The sequence below is a fragment of the Phalacrocorax carbo genome, chromosome 1 (genome assembly GCF_963921805.1).
Source record: "Phalacrocorax carbo chromosome 1, bPhaCar2.1, whole genome shotgun sequence".
Lineage (NCBI taxonomy): Eukaryota > Metazoa > Chordata > Aves > Suliformes > Phalacrocoracidae > Phalacrocorax > Phalacrocorax carbo.
In genome coordinates, this window is record NC_087513.1 from 45,652,221 (window position 1) to 45,673,142 (window position 20,922).

Below are 20,922 nucleotides of genomic sequence, written 5' to 3' on the forward strand. Positions count from 1 at the left end.
TATTACAGAAAGCCAATAATTCTGGTTTATATCTTTCTTTCTCCTTGAGGCAGAAAAGAACCTGGCTATTTTAAAATCTGGGATCTATTTACATAGCCAAATGTAATGCTTTTTCTTGTGCAAAATAGGGTAGGAAGGAATTTAAAATGTCAACATTCCCGAGACCTGTTTATCTCTTTTCATGCCTCCCTCTGTATTAAGTATTAAGGAATAGACAGTAGATGTTAGAAACTGTGACAGTTCTGCTGAAGCTATGACAAGTTAGACCAGCTGCAAATACAATCCAAAATCTCTGACAATGTACCTACGCTAGAAAATATGGTTTTAACCACAAGGTAGCTAGCATATGGGAAGATCCTTTTGTTGACAGAGCAGGTCGCATCTTTCAGTTGTTAGCAGATTCAGGAAACCAGATGAAAGCTTTAACACAGACAGTCAGTATTTTCCATGAGATGTATTCAGTAGGATACCTTTGTTTTCCAAAAATTCCTGTTGGAAATGGAAAGCACAACATTTTTTTTTAATAACTTGATCTATAAATTATAACAAAGAACAATCTCATGATCATAAATTCCCTTAAAGGTTGCTAGAGACTGATCAAAGTCCAAGTTTGCTGTACCAGTGCACAAAAACCTCGGTATAAATGGGCCAATTTGGTGATAGTAAAGTTTATGGGAGCTAGAGCTAGGTATATTTTCCCAAGCAAGCAAAGTAAACAAGCATTACTAGAAAAAAATTGAGGGACGATTAAATAAATGACGCTGCTGCTGCTTGGCAAAACATAGGGAATTCTCTCCCCTGTGTACCTGGGAGAAGAAAGTGCCCAAGCAGGGTGTCCAAAGAATTTTTTCTTTTTGGTGTGTACACTGGAGATTACAACCTTCACTTCATTGTCTTCTATGGCACACACCAGTGTAACTGGAATCCAGCATCTATATGTAATAGCCTGTAGCCAACCTATTGACTCACTGATCACAGAAAATGTACGGTTCTATACCTAACTGTTTGTGTGAAACAGCAGGGCAGAAATCTGGGTCACCTGCAAATCCTGAGTCACTGCAATCTGTTAAAAGCTGCAAATGCTCCACTGAACTGATTAAACTTCTGCTACAAACCTTGTGTACAAAACCCCCCTCAAACAGTTCATGTTTTGTATTTTTCTGTATTTGCAAATAAAAGAAGCAACTGTCTTAGCTCTAAATCAAAGTGGCAATGTCTTTAATCCACTAAAAAAAAAGTAGCAATGTCTGTAATCCACTAAAAATGAAATTTAATATGACTTCATTGCTGGCATGTGTTAATTATGTTTTAAAGTATGGAGACAGAGGCCACCTGAGATTTGCATTCAGGATTTCATGTATACAGAGAAGATATTTCTCAAACTGAGCAAGCAGAGGAGAAGAAACAATTTAGTCCCTGCTAATTTAGTTGCTGTTTCTACTTTATTGTTCATTAGGAACCTAGAACTCCTTGACTATCCTCTCTGGACTTGTCTACATTACAGTACAAAGCGTCATTTTGTTCCAACACTATTATGAAAAATCAAACCGAGTCTGTTTAGAGGGATTCAAAGGTTTACTCCTTATAATAATTTTCCCTTGTTTATTTAACTCTTGAGAATTGTGCTTGTGCTGGTGTTAGATATGTTTTGGTAATGTTGACACATTCTCTCTAAAATAAGTGTAATCATGGTTTTCCTGGCTTTACTTTCTGCTTGTACAGCAGGAAGCCAAGATTGTACTGAAGTAAAGAAGTAAATTAGGTTATTCCGTAGAAAATCTGCAGGGATTGAGGTGGAAATTACACTTGCATCTTTGGCTGGTTTTGCTCTGCCGTGGGACGAAGGTCTGGTGTTGCTGCCATAGAGACGTATCATTTTTTGTCCAATTTTCACAGTCTGTATCCCAGGTTGTACATTTGAAGGACAAATGAAGTAGAAGTAGACAGATCTAGACTAAAATTAAACTGTCTTTCAACATCTGCATCACAGGGGAAATGTCAGTACCCTGAAAAGTAGAGGACTGATGGACAGTACGATGACTCACTTCTTTCTATGGGAAGGAAGATGACAAGAAACAGATTTTCAGCTGTTGATGAAGCTTTTCCATCTACTGGGCAACACATCTGCCAAGAAATGATGAGAGGCAGGATATGATATACCACTCATACTCCCTTTCCTCCACCTGCACAAAATCCAGGCTGTGTGCCACAGACTTCTTGGTTATGTTGCAGGCATCCATCTGTCAAGTAGGACTTTTCTCAGAATTAACGTCTTAGGCCAAATTAATCCCTGTGATAATTCCACTGTGTTTTGTCTAAGGAAATATCAGTTACAGTGAACGGAAGGATGATCTCATGATGAAAGCAAATGAGTGACTGGGAATCATGGTTGGGATCTCAGGCAGATTCCTTTTCTGCCACAGAGTTCCCATATGATCTGGATAAACCAACAAAAATGACAGTTGCCTCGACTTCCACCTCTGCAAAATTAGGTTAATTCTAATTTACTTCCAGAGCCACCTTTTAAGGATACGTATTTCTCTGAGCTGTTTTGATAAAAGGAACTACAAAGAAAAAGAAAACTGGTATATTGCTATTTTTATAAAGTAAGAAAAACAAACAGTAAAGAGGCTTATGTTCTGGGAGATGACAAGCTGACATATCTGCAATTAGTAAGTTTACACTGTCAACTTACTCTGAACAAGAAGGATTCAAAACTCTTTTTGATCTCACTTTGAGCTATCTCAAAGGACGAGGGAGAGAAATATGTAAAGCAGACTAGGATTAGTATAGAATGGAGTAAAATTAAGAAAATCATCCTTGAAACTGCAGAAGAGACTCAAAACTAGCTTTTGCTATGCCATTGCTCTTTTACTTCAAGCAGGAATGAGCCTAACACCAGAAATCAGTAAATGAGTCAACAGTATTCTGCAGCAAATTAATTGACAGTTGGCACAGTATGGAAAACTGGAGCATCCTTCCGAGATGTGAGATGCATCATTGTTTCCTGATGCACATGGGTGAAGAGAACACAAACAGTCAGTTTAGTAGGTATTTCTAAATGGGAAGGCTCAGGCATCCGAAGATGGAATTGGCAGAGGACAGCAAGTCTAGTACGGAGACACCTGGAATACTGGGTAGGAAAAAAAAAATCCCATTTTTTTCCATTAAATATCTGTGTTTTTTTATTAACAGGGGAGCAGAACCCAATCTGACTGTTTTCTTCTTGACTGTAACAGGACATTAAACCAAAAACTTCACAAAAATGGTGGAAATATATGTTAGATCTCATTCAAGAATTTAGCTGCAAGGAACTTTCGATTTTTATCAGTGAACATATTTTGGAGCTAGGTGACTATATAAATTAGTTTGTTCTCACAAAAATAATCAGCTAGGAGGGAGCTCCCTTAGCCCTCATTACAAATGTTTTATAATTTAAACCTCTTTATCAGAGCTGTCGGTGTTCACAATCTGCCCTTTTCTTCCTGACTTGGAGTAGTCATCTGATTCGAGATTGCAAGAATGCTACGTGAATGTCCTAACTGCCAGTGTAGAAGCAATTACTCCTGCATACAACGAATAAATGAATATTGTATTAGAATGGAATAGTTTGGGTGGGAAAGCATCCAGTCACAGGCTGCCCAATGTTGGCACAGTAACTGCAGAGTTGGGACATTACAGCTCAAATCCATCCTCCAGATTAGGCAAAGATACCTTGTGTCTCCTGTGCCCTTGGTTTAGGCTCCAGCTGAAAGGCAATCATCTGTGAGTGTTTTGCACACTCCTGTCTCAGGTCTCACAGGCACTGAGAGGCAAGAAAAGGCTTGTCTTGGTAACTATGATACAGCTTCAGGATATTCTAAATCTAAGCGACACGACAGTGTCTTTTTTTGGGTGGTTCTGAAAACATCAAGTGAAAATCTAGACGCGTATGGTACTTTAACTGTGTAGAATTAGGTACTTTGAAACCCTAGCTTGTCTGATGTCAGCTGAACAGAAAACCCACGCTGGCACCTACACCTAAGGCATAGAAGAATTTTCTGAAGAAAGAGATATCCAAATTCCTTCATAGATTTATGTTTTAGTCCTAAAATTTTCCATAAAACTTGTTATCGTTTTTAATCAGAGCTGCTTGGAGTAATCACCTTCCTTGAGATATGCTCACCTGTGAGTTACACAAATGCTCTTGCATGTTATGTGCACACAAGAAACTTCCCTGTAACTAGCTTTTTTTCTTCCTAGAGAGAGTCTGCATAATTAGGTTAGGTCAAACTAAAAATGCACTGGTGTTCTCACTCTCTCTCTCTCTCTCTCCCCCTCTCCAGCTCTGCAGCAATACTCTAGCTCCACTGACTGATCTAAAGTAGGAACTAGTGCCTCTTGGAAATGTACTTCCTTAGGAAATGAGTTCAGTTAAAATCGCTTCCAAGTACTGATGCAAACCCTGCACGTGCTTGGTTTTTCTGCATGCGTTTAATTTTTACTGTCCTATTTCATGCAGATTTCCATGAGATTTTACTGTTTCACAGTTGCAACTTACTTTTATTCTGCTTGTCATTGTCGATGTTGTTATTATCACAGCACCAGCAAAAGAAAAATAGAAGAGAGAGCAGAAATGCTGGTCTCTCTGAGAATTAATATGATCTTGTCAGCATGGCAGGAAAACAACAGCTTAGATCCTAGTCCACAAAATCAAACAACTTTATGAATCAGTGAATAATTCTGAAAGAGGCACTTGGCTAAAACATTCTTCTTTATCCCACTTTCTCCACTTCTGATAAAGTAAGGTCACTTGTTCATGTTTGTATTCAACTAACTTGGTTTCCTTCCTTAGATAACACCAGCTTATGCTTGACTGCTAACAACAGCCACTGCGTGGGTGTTTTGAAATGCACCAAAGTTTACATTTCTGAGGCTCATTAAGTCACATCTTTGGATGTAATATAGGTTGTTCAAAATTATGCACAATGTGTTATAACATTTATTTGATGGTATCTGAGCATAAGAACTGGCAAAAAAAATTAATAAATCCCACTTGGTCATTCCTACAGTAACATTTAATATCCAGTTACCTCGTTCTAATAAAAAATCCCAGCAGCTTTGAGGGGTTAGCCTTTCTCTTCTCAGATGCTTTGAGGAAGTTGGCACAAATATTTTCTACAATCTCCAGCAAATGAACCCAGTGTACAGAAATTGAAGTGTCTAGTCTAATCTGTTGAGGGATCTGCACCGCATGCATTACCCTGACATTTAAGGTCTCATAGTCAGTGACCGGTTAACCAAATCTGTCACTCTGACAGACATGTATTTCTACATGCTGTGCCACAACTTAATCTTTCAGGCGCAGTTTAGGTGAAGTATATTGTAGCACAGTGACTCAGAGTCTATAATGTCTTTAATGAAGAAATTTCCAGACTGGTATTAAAACAGATTACTTTTGATTGCCATATTTGCAGTAAAGCATGTGAATTTGTCTACTAAGGTATACACGATAGATGAGCTGTTAAGAGTGCGTAACGCTAGTTACCTTTACAGTTACTATTGTTCTTATTATGCCTTGTTACAACAGTCCACCTCTTCCCTCTTCCCTGGTACCGGACTCTGTGAAAATGACTTTCTGGAAGCGAAGGCTATTTTGAAAATGGCTGCTTAGTGACACATCTGAACTTCTAAATTACCTCTTTTGATACCTTCTGATTACTGTATGTCACGCTGTGAATCTGCTGGGAGTCAGAATGTTAGCTGACATCTCTAGATGATAGAGTAAAATAGAACGTTGTTCATAACTCCAGTGCATTTATTGCTTTTAACTAACTGAGGAACAGAAGGAATTCCCCTATCATGCTTTGATTTCTAGCCTCTTGTTTTCTTCTGCTGTGTTGTTTGCTTAACAAGGCCAATAATTTTTATGTTGAACTTGTCTCCAGCTTTCTGCACTGGCTCTTCCCACCTGCTGCCCCCAGCTTGGGGGTGCCAGAGCTGACAGGTGAGGGGGTGTGGGGCTGCGTACATGCACACGTTGCCATCTATTTCTTTCTACAAAGCAGGATTTTTCCATCAGAGAAAGCTCTTGCCATTGGAGGACACTTACCCTTTGTTTATATGAAGAAATGTTTCTACATGATACAGATACAGGCTTTGTAGACTCTTGTGAGTGCAGCTAAATCTACTCGGATTTAGGCTGGTGGAGCCCTAATGCTGCCTCCAGCCACCCTGGAGCACTGGGAACGTCCAGCGGAGCAGGCACTCTTCGCACAGTCTACACATTTCATCCCACCCTTTCTTGACATTCGGTTTTATTAGTTGGTGTCAGGCTTTGTTAAACTTTTTCCCTGGAGGGATTGTTTTGTTTCTAAAGTTTTCCTGCCAGCCCTCATCTGCCCCAGCCAGCAGCCCTGCCTCTCTGAAGAAAAAAAATCCATATGCTCTTGAGGGAGAACGAGAGACTTCTGCCACCGTGACTCAGCAGCAATTATACCGCTTTTTATGCAGGGTTTATTAGGATGTTCCAGAGAAAGAGCAGTGCAAACCTAGTGCGTAAGCTCAGCAGTCCCGCTGCAGCAAGAAGGAGCTAGTCATGGTGATCGGGATCTTGGCAGTAGGTCCAGAAACACATTGAGAACCGGCGTTGGAAAGTAAGGATCACAGTTCTTCTGACAAAGCGTACCAACTCTTTAAAATCTAGGTTACTGTGTTCTGTGCTTCAGGCTGAAAAGTTTAATGCCAGATCAATGTGATCCGCTAATGGGTTCAATAAGGCCCCTCAAAGCTTTAATATTCTGAACAAAATGCACACCCTCCCCCCACGTCTGCAATTACTGCCCGTGATGGTGATAACACACCCCCTGAACCTAAGTAAAAGCAGCTGAGATGTTTGTGACACTTGGGGCAGACTTCACAGGAGCACTTTAAACATCGCTTGAAAGAGGTCTTAATGCACTTAATATATTTTGAGGTTGCAAAGAACAGCATTAAATAATCACATAGGGGAGAAAGAAAACTTGTTAAAAGCTCCCCGATTTATTAGGCACAGCTTGATGTACAGGCTCCCATTCTTCTGGGACAGCATGATGTGCCACTTGATGGAAATCATGAGGAAACAGTTATATAAAGGGCTGGCTAGCAGAAAAAGGAGGCAACATTTTAAAAACTCTCTTAAAAAAGGAAACAAGCAGCTTGATGGACCCAAACCCTTTCCATAACTTCATGCCTCTATATCCCATGAATTATTGAAGACGGATTCACTGCATTATTTCCCACAGCTGGGTTTCTTGCCGGGGCCATTTATTTGTCCCGCTCACAGGGCGCAGCTCAGGCCGCGCCCGCCTCACCCCTCGCAGGAGGCACCCCCTCGTGGGGCCGTCCTGAGGGAGCCCCGCTTTGCGGCGCTCCTTGCCTTGGGGTGTGTTTGTTTCCAGCCCCCCTCTGCCAAGGGTCAGCGGTTTACTTTGGTGTTGCTTAACTGGAAGCGGAGCTAAGCGCTCCCCATGGATGCCCAGGCTGACAGTGAGGGAACACCAGGCTCAGGGCAAGTGGGAGCGCGGAGCCTCCTGCTCCGGCACCCCATCCCCAGTGGTACGGGCCCTCTCTTTCCTACTGATGAGTTTCCATCTGCCCCACGCTGGGGGGCGGGGTAAGGAGAACAAACGGGGGGTGAAGGGGAACAGGGAAAGGAAAACAAAGATGGAAAGGGAAGAAGAGGGGAACGGAGGGAAGGGGAGGAGGAAAAGAAAGAAAAAGAAACTAAAAAGAGAGGAAAACTGAAAAGAAAGAAACAGAAACTGAAAGAAAAAAGAGAGAAGACGGAAAGAAGGAAGTCAGAAAGAAAAAGGAAAGGAAAAGGAAAACGGGGAGAGGAAGAGGGGGAAAAGGGGAGAGGGAAAAAAGCCTGAAGAAGAGGCTTGGGCCAAGCTGGCGGCCGCCGCGGGGCAAGCCCTGCCCAGCGCAGGAACCAGCCGCTGCCGCCGCCGCCGCGGTGCGGGCGCGCCTGGGGTCGCGGTCGCGGGCGGGGTCGCGGGCTGAGCGCCGCGCGGGGCGCGGGGCGGGGTCGCGGGGCGGGGCGGGCGCGGAGGGGCGGGCGCGGGGCGGGCCCGCACGCAGGCGCGGTGGGAGCCCGGGGCGCCCCACGCGGGCGCTCCCAGAGCCTCGGCGGCGGCGCCCGGCTCGGCAGCGAGGGGGACGCGGGCCGGGGCCGCGGCAGCGCCGAGGCGCCGCGGGAGGAGGGCGGCAGCCGCCGCGCCGCGCCGCGCCCCGCTCAGCTCCGCTCAGCCCCGCTCAGCCCAGCCGCGCTCGCCCCGCTGCCATGGGGTAGGGGGCGGCGGAGGCGCGGGGGGACGCCGTCAGGCTGCGGCCGCCGGCGGAGCGCGGAGCGGCGCCCCACGGTGCCGGGGGGTGCGAGGGGCAGCGGCGGCGGGGCTGGCGCGGGAGGCCGGCCGGGGGGGGCTGCCCCGGTGCGAGCGCGGCGGCGGCGGCGGCGGCAGGCGGAGAGATGATCGCGGAGTTGTTGAGCAGCGCCCTGGGGCTCGCCCTGTACCTCAACACACTGGGCGCCGACTTCTGCTACGATGACAGGTAGGGCGGGGGGCGGCGGGGCCGGGCGGGGGGTGCCCACCTGCCGGCAGCGGGGCGGCCGCCGCCTGCCTCGGGGTACCCGGGGCGGCGCCGGCGGCCCCCGCCGCTCCCGGGGCGCTGACAGCTCCCGCGCGGGCTCGGTCCCGTCCAGCCCTCCCCGCTGGGAAGGCGCCCGCCGCTTTAACTTCCCGCGTCCCGGGCCGGTCCCACAGGCGCGGTGCCGGCGGCGCGCCCGGCCGCCCCCCGGACCCCGCTCCGGGGAGTTGCGGGGACCGGGGCCGCGCTGAGCCGGGCTCCTTACCTGCTCCGCTCCGGAACCTACCTGCCGTCAGCAGCTGCTGGAAAGCGCTGTTAGCGTTCGGGGAAGAATCCCGCTCTGTGCCTTTTCCGGTGACTTAATCTGATCACAATTAAAACAGATGCGTAATTAAAATGTATTAGGGAGAACAGCACGCCTGGCTAAACTTACTAACCGTCCTGGGGTGTTTCACGCTCCATTGGAATTAAACCATCCAAAAAGTGAGCACGGATTGACTTTGACAGCTTTTCATCAGCCTCTCTCCCCTGTGGCGAGGGACCCTCTCCCCGGGGGCGGGCGGGCGGCCCCGCGCCCTCCGCCGGGGGGAGCGTGGGGGGGTGTGGGCGTGCGGACACGAGTGTGCCCGGCCCGGGTGCGCGGCGGGTGCCTGCGAACTCCCGGAGCGGCTGCCGGGAGGGGAGCGGTCGCGCCGTGGAGCTGCGTGCGAGAGGGGGAACGCGGGGCGGTGGGGTGGGGGGCGAGGGATGCGCCTGGGCGGGGAGATGCTGCTGGATGAGCTGAGCTTCCCGGGGCGCCGAGGGGATGTGAAAGGGTCAGTTGTGTCTTTCACTAGGCACTTGCCTCGGGGAAGTAACCTGCCTCTCCTGATGGTGTCAATTAGTTACCAAACTTGGAAATTTCCTCCCTTACGCCATATTACGGTGCACCTGCCGTGTTTAAGGGTCTGTCACCGCTTCCAGAATGCTACCCCCCCAGCTCCCCGTTTTCAAGGTTGCCACTGCTAAATCTGTTATACTGAGAGTAAATGCTAAGTGTTAGTCCTGGTGCAGGTCTCGGGCTGGGAGCAGCGTCGGCCGCCAGAATGTGGCGGTTCAGGCTTCAGCCCGTCAGGTCATTTACATGCAGTTGGAGCCCTGTGAAGCAATTAAGTGTTTTTAGGTTTCTATGAGCCTTCCCATTATCCCCAATGGTTTTTCTTAAACCTGTTTTACACATTTCAAAACTTTACTCACAAACAGTAAAAGAAAAAAAAAAAACCCAACCTCTGCTGTTATCCTGACACGCAAGCTCTGAGTTGGATCAATAGAAATCAGTGAATATTTTGACATGCTGACACTATTTTAAACCTGCTTGTTATCACTAAGAACTGCAGGAGTTGTGGAATATTTATGTAACCCTAAGCAGTGTATGTTGCAATATTTAGGCAAAACTGTGTTGTTTAAGGATGTGCTTATAAGCCTGTCCCGCAGGCCAGTTCAAATTGGCTAGGCATAGAAAGCAATTTGAAGTACTACCTGGTGTTATTGATGTGGAGGTCAAGGTTTACTCTTGATCTTGTCTGAGTGTGCTTTAATGAAGTTAGAAAATAGTGATATGAGGGTGGAAAAGATAATCGTGCTCTGTCTTTGCTAGTACTAACCCCAGCCTATTTAAAAGGTGTACTAAAATGCCGCTTTGTTTATGTGTTTACCTCCTAACTAAATAAAGTACTTCTCACGATTGTAGCTAAGATTTAGCCATTCACTAGAGTGCTCTGAAAGCCAGTTAATGGCATTTCTGTATGCAGGGTCATCTAATTAGAATGTTTTTCAACTGCAGCACTGGAAGGGGCAAGGCAGAAATGGCTGTTGCATGCTAGTAATTGATGAACTAGAAGGGGTTATCTATTCAAAGAGGCAGGCTCTCAGACCCAAAGTAGTCTTTTAACTGTAATCACAGAATCTCGCTGCCCCCCCAGGAGCCAGCTTGAAAGGTAACACTAGCAAAGGAGGTCGATGCTGGAGCTGCAGGACACAGCCCTCCATGTGGGAGATGGATCATGCTACTAACTTTAAGTGAATCAAGATTGTGCATTTAAGCTGGGAACCTGCAATGTTTTGTTTCAGGAGGGCAGCACATTGCCATAGCTTTCTTCTGTTTCCTTTGCCATTATATTGAAATTACATCAGACTGTTCTTTTTTTAATATAGTGATCAAGCTTACTATATAAAGGGTGTCTGTAATTGCTTTCTGTATTTTTTTTATGTAGGTTGGGTAAGATTAAGTGGCATCGTAAAAACTTCTTATAGCAAAATCAATTTCCCAATGGTAAAACTTAATATTTTAGCGGCTGCACGGCACCAAACCAAAGACTGTATGGACAGTGATATAACAAACTTGCTTGTAGTCTGGGCTTTATGAGTCTATATCAAAGCATTCAATATTTTATTTCCCACCCTTCACCCAATTAAACTGAAATTGAATGAATTTAAAGCCTGAGGAAGTTGAGTAAGCAAACGTATACATTCTTACTTTTCACCATTATTCTGCCTAACTTGTTTCTTTCAGGCCAGACAGATATGTGGCACGCACATAATCAGCGCAAACATGGGATCTTTTCATCAATTGACTTATTGATTACTTTGAATGAAAGTGACAGCCTCTAAACCTGAGAGCCAGTATAAAGAAGAAACAGTGCTTTATTTTTTTTTTCTCTGCGGTCCTAGAAAACACAAGGTTTTGCCACCCTGTTCCCTGCTACTGTAATTCTCACAGACGGCTGTGATATTTCCTAGTTACATGTGTAGATTACTAGGTGGGATTTCTCCCCCAACTCAAAAATCACCTTGTTCATCCAGGAACAAAAAAATATTTTTTCCTTCTTTTTGCTTCTTTGTTTTAGTTGAAGTTGGATGTGGCATGTAGTAAGACAAATGCGGGAAGAGGGTGGGAAGTATTTAGGTGTTGTTGATCTAATGCCACAGTAAGCTCACATTGCTTTTTATTAATAAAGGCTTATTTATTGCTGAGCAAAATCATCTTGGAACTGATAACAAGGGGTAGGGAGAAGTGCAGTTTCCATTCCTGAGGCGGTATTGAAGATCTTGCTTGTTGTACTGTGTTAAATCCAGTTTCTTGCCGGATTAAGGGGGGCTAATCTCTGCACATGCCGTTCTTGTTTCACGCTAATATCTCCAGTATTACAGGAGGGAAACCCATTGCTGCAGTTAGGCTTACACACCTGTGTAATTATTCTTGCCTGCCATTTAAGCACCCTCAGAAGTAGGTGATTTGCCCCGTGGGTGCCTTGCATTGAAGTTGTAGCCCTTCATGTGACCTGCACTAAATAAGACAGATCACTGTCAGTTTATAACTGGGGTGTGGAAGATTTAGTGCTTCGCGTATCGGAGGTCATGCGTTGCTACAGTGAACACGTCAAAAGCAACTCATCCATTGAGGTGTGCCTTCTCACTCCCAAATGTCAGAAGAAAGGCATATTTTAAGGAGAGTATTAGTAGGAATCTTTAACCTTGAGTGATGTATTTACTCTGTGGCACTGACAAAATTGGCATTCTGGAAAATACATACAGATTCATCTGTCTCTGTGAAGGACTCTTCCATGAGATTTGGTAGTGCTGACCAACTTTATCTTGTGCTGCATTTTATTTAGCAGGCCTGAATGGGGCAGCCTTGCAGATGGTAGAGAATATCCAACAGCCCTGTTTCAAAGTTGCAGGGCAGTATGGCAAACTGCATTGAAGAAATCCTGATAAATTCCTTCACCCTGTAGTGTCAGACTTGCATCATTTAAAAATAGGCCGAGCCCATACACATTCAACAGTACCTCTGTTGGGTCTGCCACATGAGATTTAATCTAGCGAGTGACCCAAATAAGTGCACTAGAAGAACAAGTATAACTACACTGGGGAAAATTGCTTGCCATCTGTCTCCTTGTTGTGTGTCTATATTTGATTATTAATTTACATCTGTGATTTTTTATAGCCCCTTTTTGTCATCTACTCTCAATTTTTCAGCTCCAAGTGTGCTTCTCCAGTAGCCTGCAGTAGCTCCAGTTTGCAGGTGGCTGCAGTCTTCTGAATTCTAGCAGCGAGGCTGGTGATGGGGAGAAGTGGGGAGATGGGCTTGTACGCTCTCTAATGTTTTCCCCTTGTCCTTCCTGTTGCATCTTTATATGTGCTAATTTCAAATTACCATAAAGCTAATTGGTATATGAAACAGGGACTTTAGCATGTTGATAAAGATCCAGAGAAGATGCCTGAGCAGCTGAGGCTATGTAGTTTTCAAGTACTGTAGCTGAGTATCAACCAAGTGAACCAATAACTGGTTCTCTAATAGGCATGATAATAATGTGATACCTGTTCCATTTTAAATGCTGAATGTCATCTAAACATATATTTGGCTTTTGACTTAAAAAGCGTTTCTGCATAAAAATTTCGTTTGACTAAAAATACTTTGATCAGAATGTGAAATCTTAGTTTCATCAAAATAGTGTGGATTTTTCTTTTCCAGTGGAGATGCTGTAGTATAGAGATTTTTGGAAGCAAAAAATAAATGATGTCCCCGCAGGTTTTATTTTAAGATTCTTGTTGCATATATAACACTAACATAAACGGAATCACTTCTGGTAGCTGGTTCAGAGAACAAATTCATGACTGTTAGCAGACGGAGAGTCTCCCTGAGTCACTGACGGGATGCGCCTCATCTGCAGGAAGTTCTTCCAGCACACAATGGAGTTACAAATTCAAATGATCCACTTTCTCCAACATCTCCCATATGTATTCCAGCTGCACTTCTGAATCCTTTAAGTTTGCCAGAGTGAAAGTCGCTCAGAAGTCTCTCATCTCAATTTGTTAACCATCTGATAGCTGCAAGAGTGCTGAATTAGAGCTCCTTTGCCTCCCTCATCTGGAAGTTTGCCTCCCCTCGTTGTTGGCTGCTAGGATTTTTTTTCTTTCCTCCTGTGAAGTTGACTAAAGCAGACTTTGCTGTTTGTTTATGGAATTTATTTCTGTAGCTGAAATATTTGATGCTGAAGCTGTAGATGCAAGCCTGCTGGCAACCTGTGGTGAAAGTTGCTCCAAACATACAGTTGGAGAAAGAGAATAAATCAGAAGAGATGCATATTCTTACTGTTATTTATGTAAAAGGGAATCTGATATTTGGGCCAATGTTTATGGTTAGATTTTTTTCCATTTATTTCTAAATATGTTATAGGCTTGACACAGCTTTTGGTTTAACTGTCGTTTTTGAAAAAAATCTTTTTAGACTGTCCGTTTCCTTCAATGTTTCTTAATCCCTAATTTCTGTCCAAAGTGGTTATTTGAAAGATGGAAGTGTTTTATCTGGACATTTGAACCTTATGCTGAAAGTTCTTTGTTCTCCAACACTTTGGCCCTCAGGTTTTTAAATTAGTTTTGGAATTTCTCTTGATTGCGGAAGCCTATTGTTGGATTTTGAGGCTTGGCAGCCTTTGAACTGCTGTGCTTTCCCGCTTGGGGTGAATGATCTTATAAACGCTCTTTATCATCCTTTAAAGTGGGAGCTTGTTTTGTGGGAAGCTTGTTTAAGTCAGGATGACAGTAGGATTTCATTTTACTTATTCTAGATCAAACTCTTAGGTCATATTCCCACAGTCTCAGGATAGTCCTCTAGACTTGAGGTATTTCTGTTATCACTTGTACGGGCAGTCCCTCCCCAGTAAGAGGGAGAGGGTGTAAATCCTGTAATTTCTTTACCAGTTTCACCTTCCACAGTACTCTGCACTAAACCATTTTTACCCAAAGGCCAGCCCGTTGCTGAATGAAACTTGAAGAACCAGAGGAAACTGGTTTTTGGAATCACACTCTAAATATTACTTAATATACCTACTCTACTGCTTGGTTTGCTACTTCAGGACAGTTGAAATATCTTGTGGACTTGTGAATGGCTCATAACAAGCATCTCCAAAGGCATTGGTGTATGCTTAGGCTTTGCCTTTGGAGGATGCTTCAGGCTAGCACAGGGTTGCTGTTACTCGTATATGACAGCTTACTGTGAAACAAAGAAACATGCTGGATGACTGAGATGGTGGCTAAGGATCAAGTAATCTGTCAATCTCTATTTCACTTTGAGAAAAGGAAACCAGTAAATCAGACCGTTTGAAGCTGATGAAACTTGGCCACCCAGCCTCAGTAACCGGGGATGGCTAGTCGATGTGCCCCGGTGTTCTGCCACCCCGGCCATTCCTGGCCTTGTTAAGCTTTGAGAGGGAGAAAAAGTAAAAGCGGCTTCCTTGAATACTAATACTTGCGTTCCGTAGGACACTGAATTACTCTGTTAGCCTTCGTTGTCCTATTTGCTTCATGAGGAATTTTTTCAAGAATAGTGGGAGGTTTCAGTTGGAGGTAAATAATGCTTGTTTACTGTCCTCATAGCCCTTCTTTCCTTCATCTCTTTGTCTTTGTATTTGCAGTTTGTTTTATTGGAAATATTGTGCTTTCAGCACAAGCTGTTTTGTCTTTTATATCTTAATTCTTTTGATATGTTTTTTTCTAGTAGTTTATTCAAATGGCCTGCATTCATGCTTCAAAACCTGTTTAAAATCAGGGTAACCTCTAAAAACATGTGCACCATCACTATAGTAAATAAAATAGCAGATTTTTGTTGTATGCCTAAAACTTGAGGCCAAGCCTTTTTTGGCATCTGTCTTCCAGCAGAGAGCTGGACAGGCTTCCCGTTAGTCTGCCACAAAGGCTCCTTAATTTATTTGCAGGGGTCACTGTTGACTGCCTTGGAGCACTTCCTTCTCTCCAGGAGTTAAGCACATTGGCCTCAGCAGTGCTCCTGGTCCCAGCTGGCCCAGGAAGCCAGAGACTGACAGGTAATTGAAGGAGGATTTTCCACATGATGGTACAGACCATTACTGCTAGATGACTGGACTGGTCTGTGGCATCCCCTATTATTCACTGACTTGTCAGTAGAGCAAAAAAACCCACCCTGACTTCTGACCTGTGGTTCAAGCGAGGACAGGATTTTCTGAATTTAGTTAGCATCCTGTTTCCAGGATGGGTTTTTCTGAACTTAGCATTACTCTAGGCTATTTTGCTAATGAGAGGATTGTATGATTTTTAACTCCTATGTGTTTTAGTCAGCTAGTTCAGTATTAGTTCAGAGGAACAACACAATAATTGGTAGCAGAACTATCACTGTAAAGTCTCTGCCAGTGCTTGGATGCTATTTCATGCAGCTTGGTAATTTGTGTACTTAAATCACAAAAAAGGTCTTGAACTCTTGAAACAGGGTCACGATTCAGTGACCAAAATTTTCATGGAAACAAACCCATTCAGCAGCAGCCTAAACCATTCCTAGATATCTGTCCTGTCTTCCCTTCCCACCTCCATGGCTTCTTACGTACAGCAATAACTGTTGCTGGGCCCAGGATCCAGGCTCCAGTGTGCCACTTCCCCATCATCACTGCCCACGACCTGCACCCTATGCTTAGGGCACCCTTCTGGTGGGAAAACAGTCTTTGAACCCTCTCATATACCTAAATAAAAGATGGATACACCACAAGTGTTTGTCTGCAGTCCCAATTTAGAGACAGCATTTCATTTCTGTACATAGTCTTTCCAATTGCTTGGCTACCTGTGCTGAGTAAATGTTACTTTACTTTTTAATTGCCTTTCTGAGAATGTTCTCTCCCTCTGATGCAAGGGAATGTAGCTCGGAGTTGGATGGCTCTCTGAATCAGATACTTTTCTTTAGGAGGCAATGCCTGGCTGACAAGTGTGTAGGCTCCCAACATCGTGGTGTATCAGGAGTGCCTTTACAACATTTAGCCTCCAACTTCTACGTGGGAATATTTCTCAGTCGATGCTGCTTAAAATAGCTCTTAGGTTTTGCTCAGTAACTATTGAAGCTGGTAATGGTTATTTACTTTGGTATTAAAAAACCCAGCATGTACAAGTTCCAGTGTATGAGTAAAGCACTAAGAAATACTCTTCCACTGAAAATAGTCTCCTTAAGATGACGTCTCCAGTGGTTTTAAGGTGATGGAGTTACTTGGTGGGGAGAAAAAACCCAAGGCAGTGGATGTTGTCCATTACAAAGGTCTTTAAGAATTAGTGCTGGTACCAGGAAAATCAACCTGGCTATACATAGGAGTCACCCAAGCCCCTTATTGTGGAGTATTGCAGTTAAAACCAAGTCCCAAAATCCACTCAACCAGCACCAAACTGTTTGCTTTTATTTCTGTCAAAGAGCCCCTCGATACAGCTTCATCCAGATTCCAGCAGGAGATGAAAGACTTCATGAGGAGCCAATCATCTGTGTAAAAAAAAAAAAAAGAAAACAGATGGGTGTGCTGAAGTGGCCTTTAGAAGGCAGGCAGAGGTGGTCTGCCCCATCTTCACTTCAATTGTAAATATTCAGTGTGTGTCTGGTCTCTGGTTTAGACCCACAAGTCTTGTGGTGATTCCTGTGCCTGCCTTCTAGCCCCGGGGTGTTTCCCTGAGGTGTGTTTTAGCATATTCAGAGTCCAGACTTCTGTAAGGCATTTGACACTGTCTCCCTTAACATCCTCACAGGCAAGCAAAGGAAGTGTGGGTTGGATGAGTGGACAGTGAGGTGGATTGAGAACTGGCTCAGTTACAGAACTCGGAGGGTCGTGATCAACGGGTCAGAGTCTGGATGGAGGCCTGTCACTAGTGGTGTTCCCCAGGGGTCTGTGCTGGGTCCAGTCCTGTTCAACATATTCATCAACGACCTGGATGATGGGATAGAGTGTAACCTCAGCAAGTCTGCTGATGATACCAAGCTGGGAGGAGTGGCTGATATACCAGAAGGCTGTGCTGCCACCCAATGAGACCTGGACAGGCTGGAGAGCTTGGCTGAAACCTCATGAAATTCAACAAGAGCAAGTGCAAGGTCCTGCACCTGGGGAGTAACAACCCCAGGCACCAGTATAGGTTGGGGGCTGACCTGCTGGAAAGTGACTCTGTTGAGAAGGACCTTGGAGTGCTGGTGGACAGCAAGGTGACCCTGAGCCAGCACTGTGCTCTTGTGGCCAAGAAGGCTGAGGGTATGCTGGGGTGCATTTAAAGGAGTGCAGCCAGCAGGTTGAGGGAGGTTATCCTCCCCCTCTACTCTGCCCTAGTGAGACCACATTTGGAGTACTGTGTCCAGTTTTGGGCCCCCCAGTTTAAGAAGGACAGGGAACTCCTTGAGCAAGTCCAGCGGAGAGCTACCAAGATGATCAGGGGGCTGGAGCAACTCCCTTATGAGGAGAGGCTGAGAGACTTGGGTTAGTTCAGTCTGGAGAAGACTGAGGGGGGATCTTATCAATACTTATGATTATCTGAAGGGTGGGTGTCAAGAGGGTGGGACCAGAGTCTTTTCAGTAGTGCCCAGTGACAGGACAAGGGGCAATGTGCAGAAGCTGGAACACAGGAAGTTCCAGCTAAACATGAGAAAAAACGTCTTCCCTGTGAGGGTGCCAGAGCAGTGGAACAGGCTGCCCACAGAGGCTGTGGAGTCTCCTTCCCTGGAGACATTCAAAACCAGTCTGGATGCGTTCCTGTGCCCCCTGCTCTGGGTGTCCCTGCTCAAGCAGGGTGGTTGGACAAGATGATCTCCAGAGGTCCCTTCCAACCCCTGCCATTCTGTGATTCTGTAAGTGAGGATGTGAGTTGTCCAATTGAAGTTCTTTATATATTCATGTCTATATATTTGACAGGCTTTTAGAAGTCACTTTGAAATGAAAGTTGCAGTTCAAAAGTAATAGGTCAATATCTTGGAGGCAGGATGGGGAGAACTAGAACTAATGCAGAATAACTTTTTTTTTCTTCTGCAAATGACTGATTTGTTCCAGGTCTCTAACATAAAACCTTGAAGTTGGAGCTCATTCTGAAAATCAGGCATTTCTGGGCCTTTGGTGTCTTGAGTCTTGCATGCATGTGGTTTAGTTCCGTCATTTTCAGAGTGTTTTCGATGGTGGCCCTTTGAGAGGCCACAGGAGGATCTCACTGACCAATGTGCAAAGCAGCATATTAAGTGATACGCTTAAAAATTTGCTGTTTAGTACTGTGCTGTTTCTCTTCTGCAAGCTGTTCCTGTTGGTGTTTTTAGCCTTTATATGATATTGTAGCACTATGGTAACAGAAATGTTCTTCATTTCATTTTACAGCCTGACAGCGTTCCTGGGTTGGGATCAGTTATATTTGGCTGGCTCCTTCGTTTGAGTGGACTGGTACTGGGCTACTTTGAGATGGGGGTTAGGTCCAATTGTAAATTCAGATGAGATGCTCGTAGTCACATGACCATTAGGGTAGCTTTCCTAACCCTAAAGAACACCCTGGGTTTTTCTTTCTGAAGTGTAAGGAACCCATGCTGCATTGAGTGTGACTCTGTGGGTGTAAGAATCGACTTGTAACTGTTGTTCTGTAGGTTATGAGCCTATATATACTCTTTTTTTTTTTTCATGCTTCATATACTTTTTAAAAACAGATTTTTTCTTTTCAAATAAAAATATATTTGAAGGAATGCTGTGCCTTGTCACATCCTCTCATTTCCAACAGAGATGTGAAGATAAAAGTGCTGTAATGCCTTCTCTTGTACTTGATACTATATTTATTTGATATGACTGTTTAGTGTGGCAACAGTGTTGATTGTTTTAATTATTTAATAACAAGATGGAGAAGAAATTAGGCTCAGAAGTGAGGCATAGGCTCAAAAGTGAGGCAGTATGTTAAGAAACCTTAACTTGTTCGTTATATATCATCCCTCTGGATACCACTAAAATAAGAAAAATATTTATGTCTTGGATTAAGCCTCTTTGTATTGGCCTGGCTGTCCTTGTTGGTGCCAGAATTTCATCAGTGAATCATCTTGGGCGACACTCTAAAATAATTTGTGAAGTTTTGTTTGGAAGTTTGGTTTGTGGGTCTCTGGCAAGGTCGCTCTTGTTCTGCCATCCTTTCTTTGACCTTCCATACTTCTTTCCAACTCCCACACAAAAAAGAAACACTGTATGGTTCCTGGGAAGATACTTGTAGGTACGGTATGCATCTAGCTGTGTATCCCTTGTTGCAAAATCTTGAATTATAACAAGAATATCCTTGTAATAAATTTCATGAAGCTTCAGTGCGTATGCTTAATTTTCTTCAAACAGTTTGAGCCTTACTTGAGGTAACTTTAAAATGTTATTTATTAATTTTTTTTAGGAGGAAAAGGAGGATTGGTCTTGTGAAATTAATGTCAGTTGCAGAAGAAAGGTTTCTCTTTTAATTAATTATTTGTAATTAAACTTCTGATCTTCTACATTTTTATAATTAAAGCAGAAGAAAACTTAGGCTTTTTAAAAGCACTTTGATCTGAATTAAGGTTCTAGTGCCAAAAAAATAATTTAAATGCTGCATGGCTGTATAAATAAAGCTTGCTGAAAGAAAAAGTACTAAGAGAATGATGAAAAAATTTAATCAAATAAAATAGCATTTTTGTCTGTAGCAGCTTTCATTTTGTAGTTCTCTATAGCTTCTTTGTAACACCAGTGTACTTGAATAAATTTTCTATTTGTGTGAAAAGACATAGCTGTATGTTCTATTCCATTTCACAGTACATTACTCATCTCTTGTATGTAAATCACTTAGCTTGTTAAAAATGGTAGTATTTGTCTTTAATAAGCATCATGCTTCTGGAGAGATCTCAAGATGTGCTTGTTTTTTAGAAGACGGAAGACTTAAGTATGGGGAAAAGCCATGACGGTTCCTCTCATTGTTGACCTCATGCTAAGAAAGCAAAACCCAAGCTGAATCGCTCCAGAGTACCGTCTACGCTGCTGTTCGCTGCCAGACACGTTCCTGCTCTTCCTGGGCTATGAAAGGATTGCTGAAAGCAGCTTTGCACCAGCGCTGTGCAGCTTCAGTTAGTGTTATAGAGCATTGTGCTTGCAGTGATGTGGCTTGAAGAGTATTGCTGGCAGGCAGATCCTGAGATGAAAGCCTCTTCCACCTGAATGGACCTGGGGCTGTGTGTCTGGATGTGCCCCGAGCTACTGTGCAAGCTATTACATCTTGTACTGCTTCTTTTCCCTCTCTCCCTGCTTCTGTTCCTAATGTGATTGCAAGCTCTTGGCAGCCAAAACTGCACCTTTAGTAGGTCTACTGCACTGGTTGGTTCAGTGTGGCTTGAGCCTTGGTAAGGGCATCTGGCTGTTTTAAAATGATGACTTGGATGTAAAGAAGGGAAGCTTATAGAATCATAGAACCATAGAATGTCCGGAGTTGGAAGGGACCCACAAGGATCATCAAGTCCAACTCCTGTTCCTGCAGAGGATG

The 20,922-nt window shown here is 44.1% G+C and overlaps 1 protein-coding gene across 2 annotated transcripts in view; it reads left to right on the plus strand.

Annotated features, from left to right (window-relative positions):
* Positions 1 to 8,110: 8,110 nt before the first annotated feature.
* TMTC2 (transmembrane O-mannosyltransferase targeting cadherins 2) overlaps positions 8,111 to 20,922 on the plus strand; it is a 260,675-nt gene continuing 247,863 nt past the window's right edge. Inside the window, exon 1 of one of the 2 annotated variants that reach the window (XM_064450359.1) lies at positions 8,111 to 8,571. In XM_064450359.1, coding sequence (XP_064306429.1) covers positions 8,489 to 8,571 — 83 coding nt within the window. In that variant the 5' untranslated portion in view covers positions 8,111 to 8,488. The remainder of the gene's footprint in view (positions 8,572 to 20,922) is intronic. The other variant, XM_064450367.1, reaches the window with a different exon arrangement.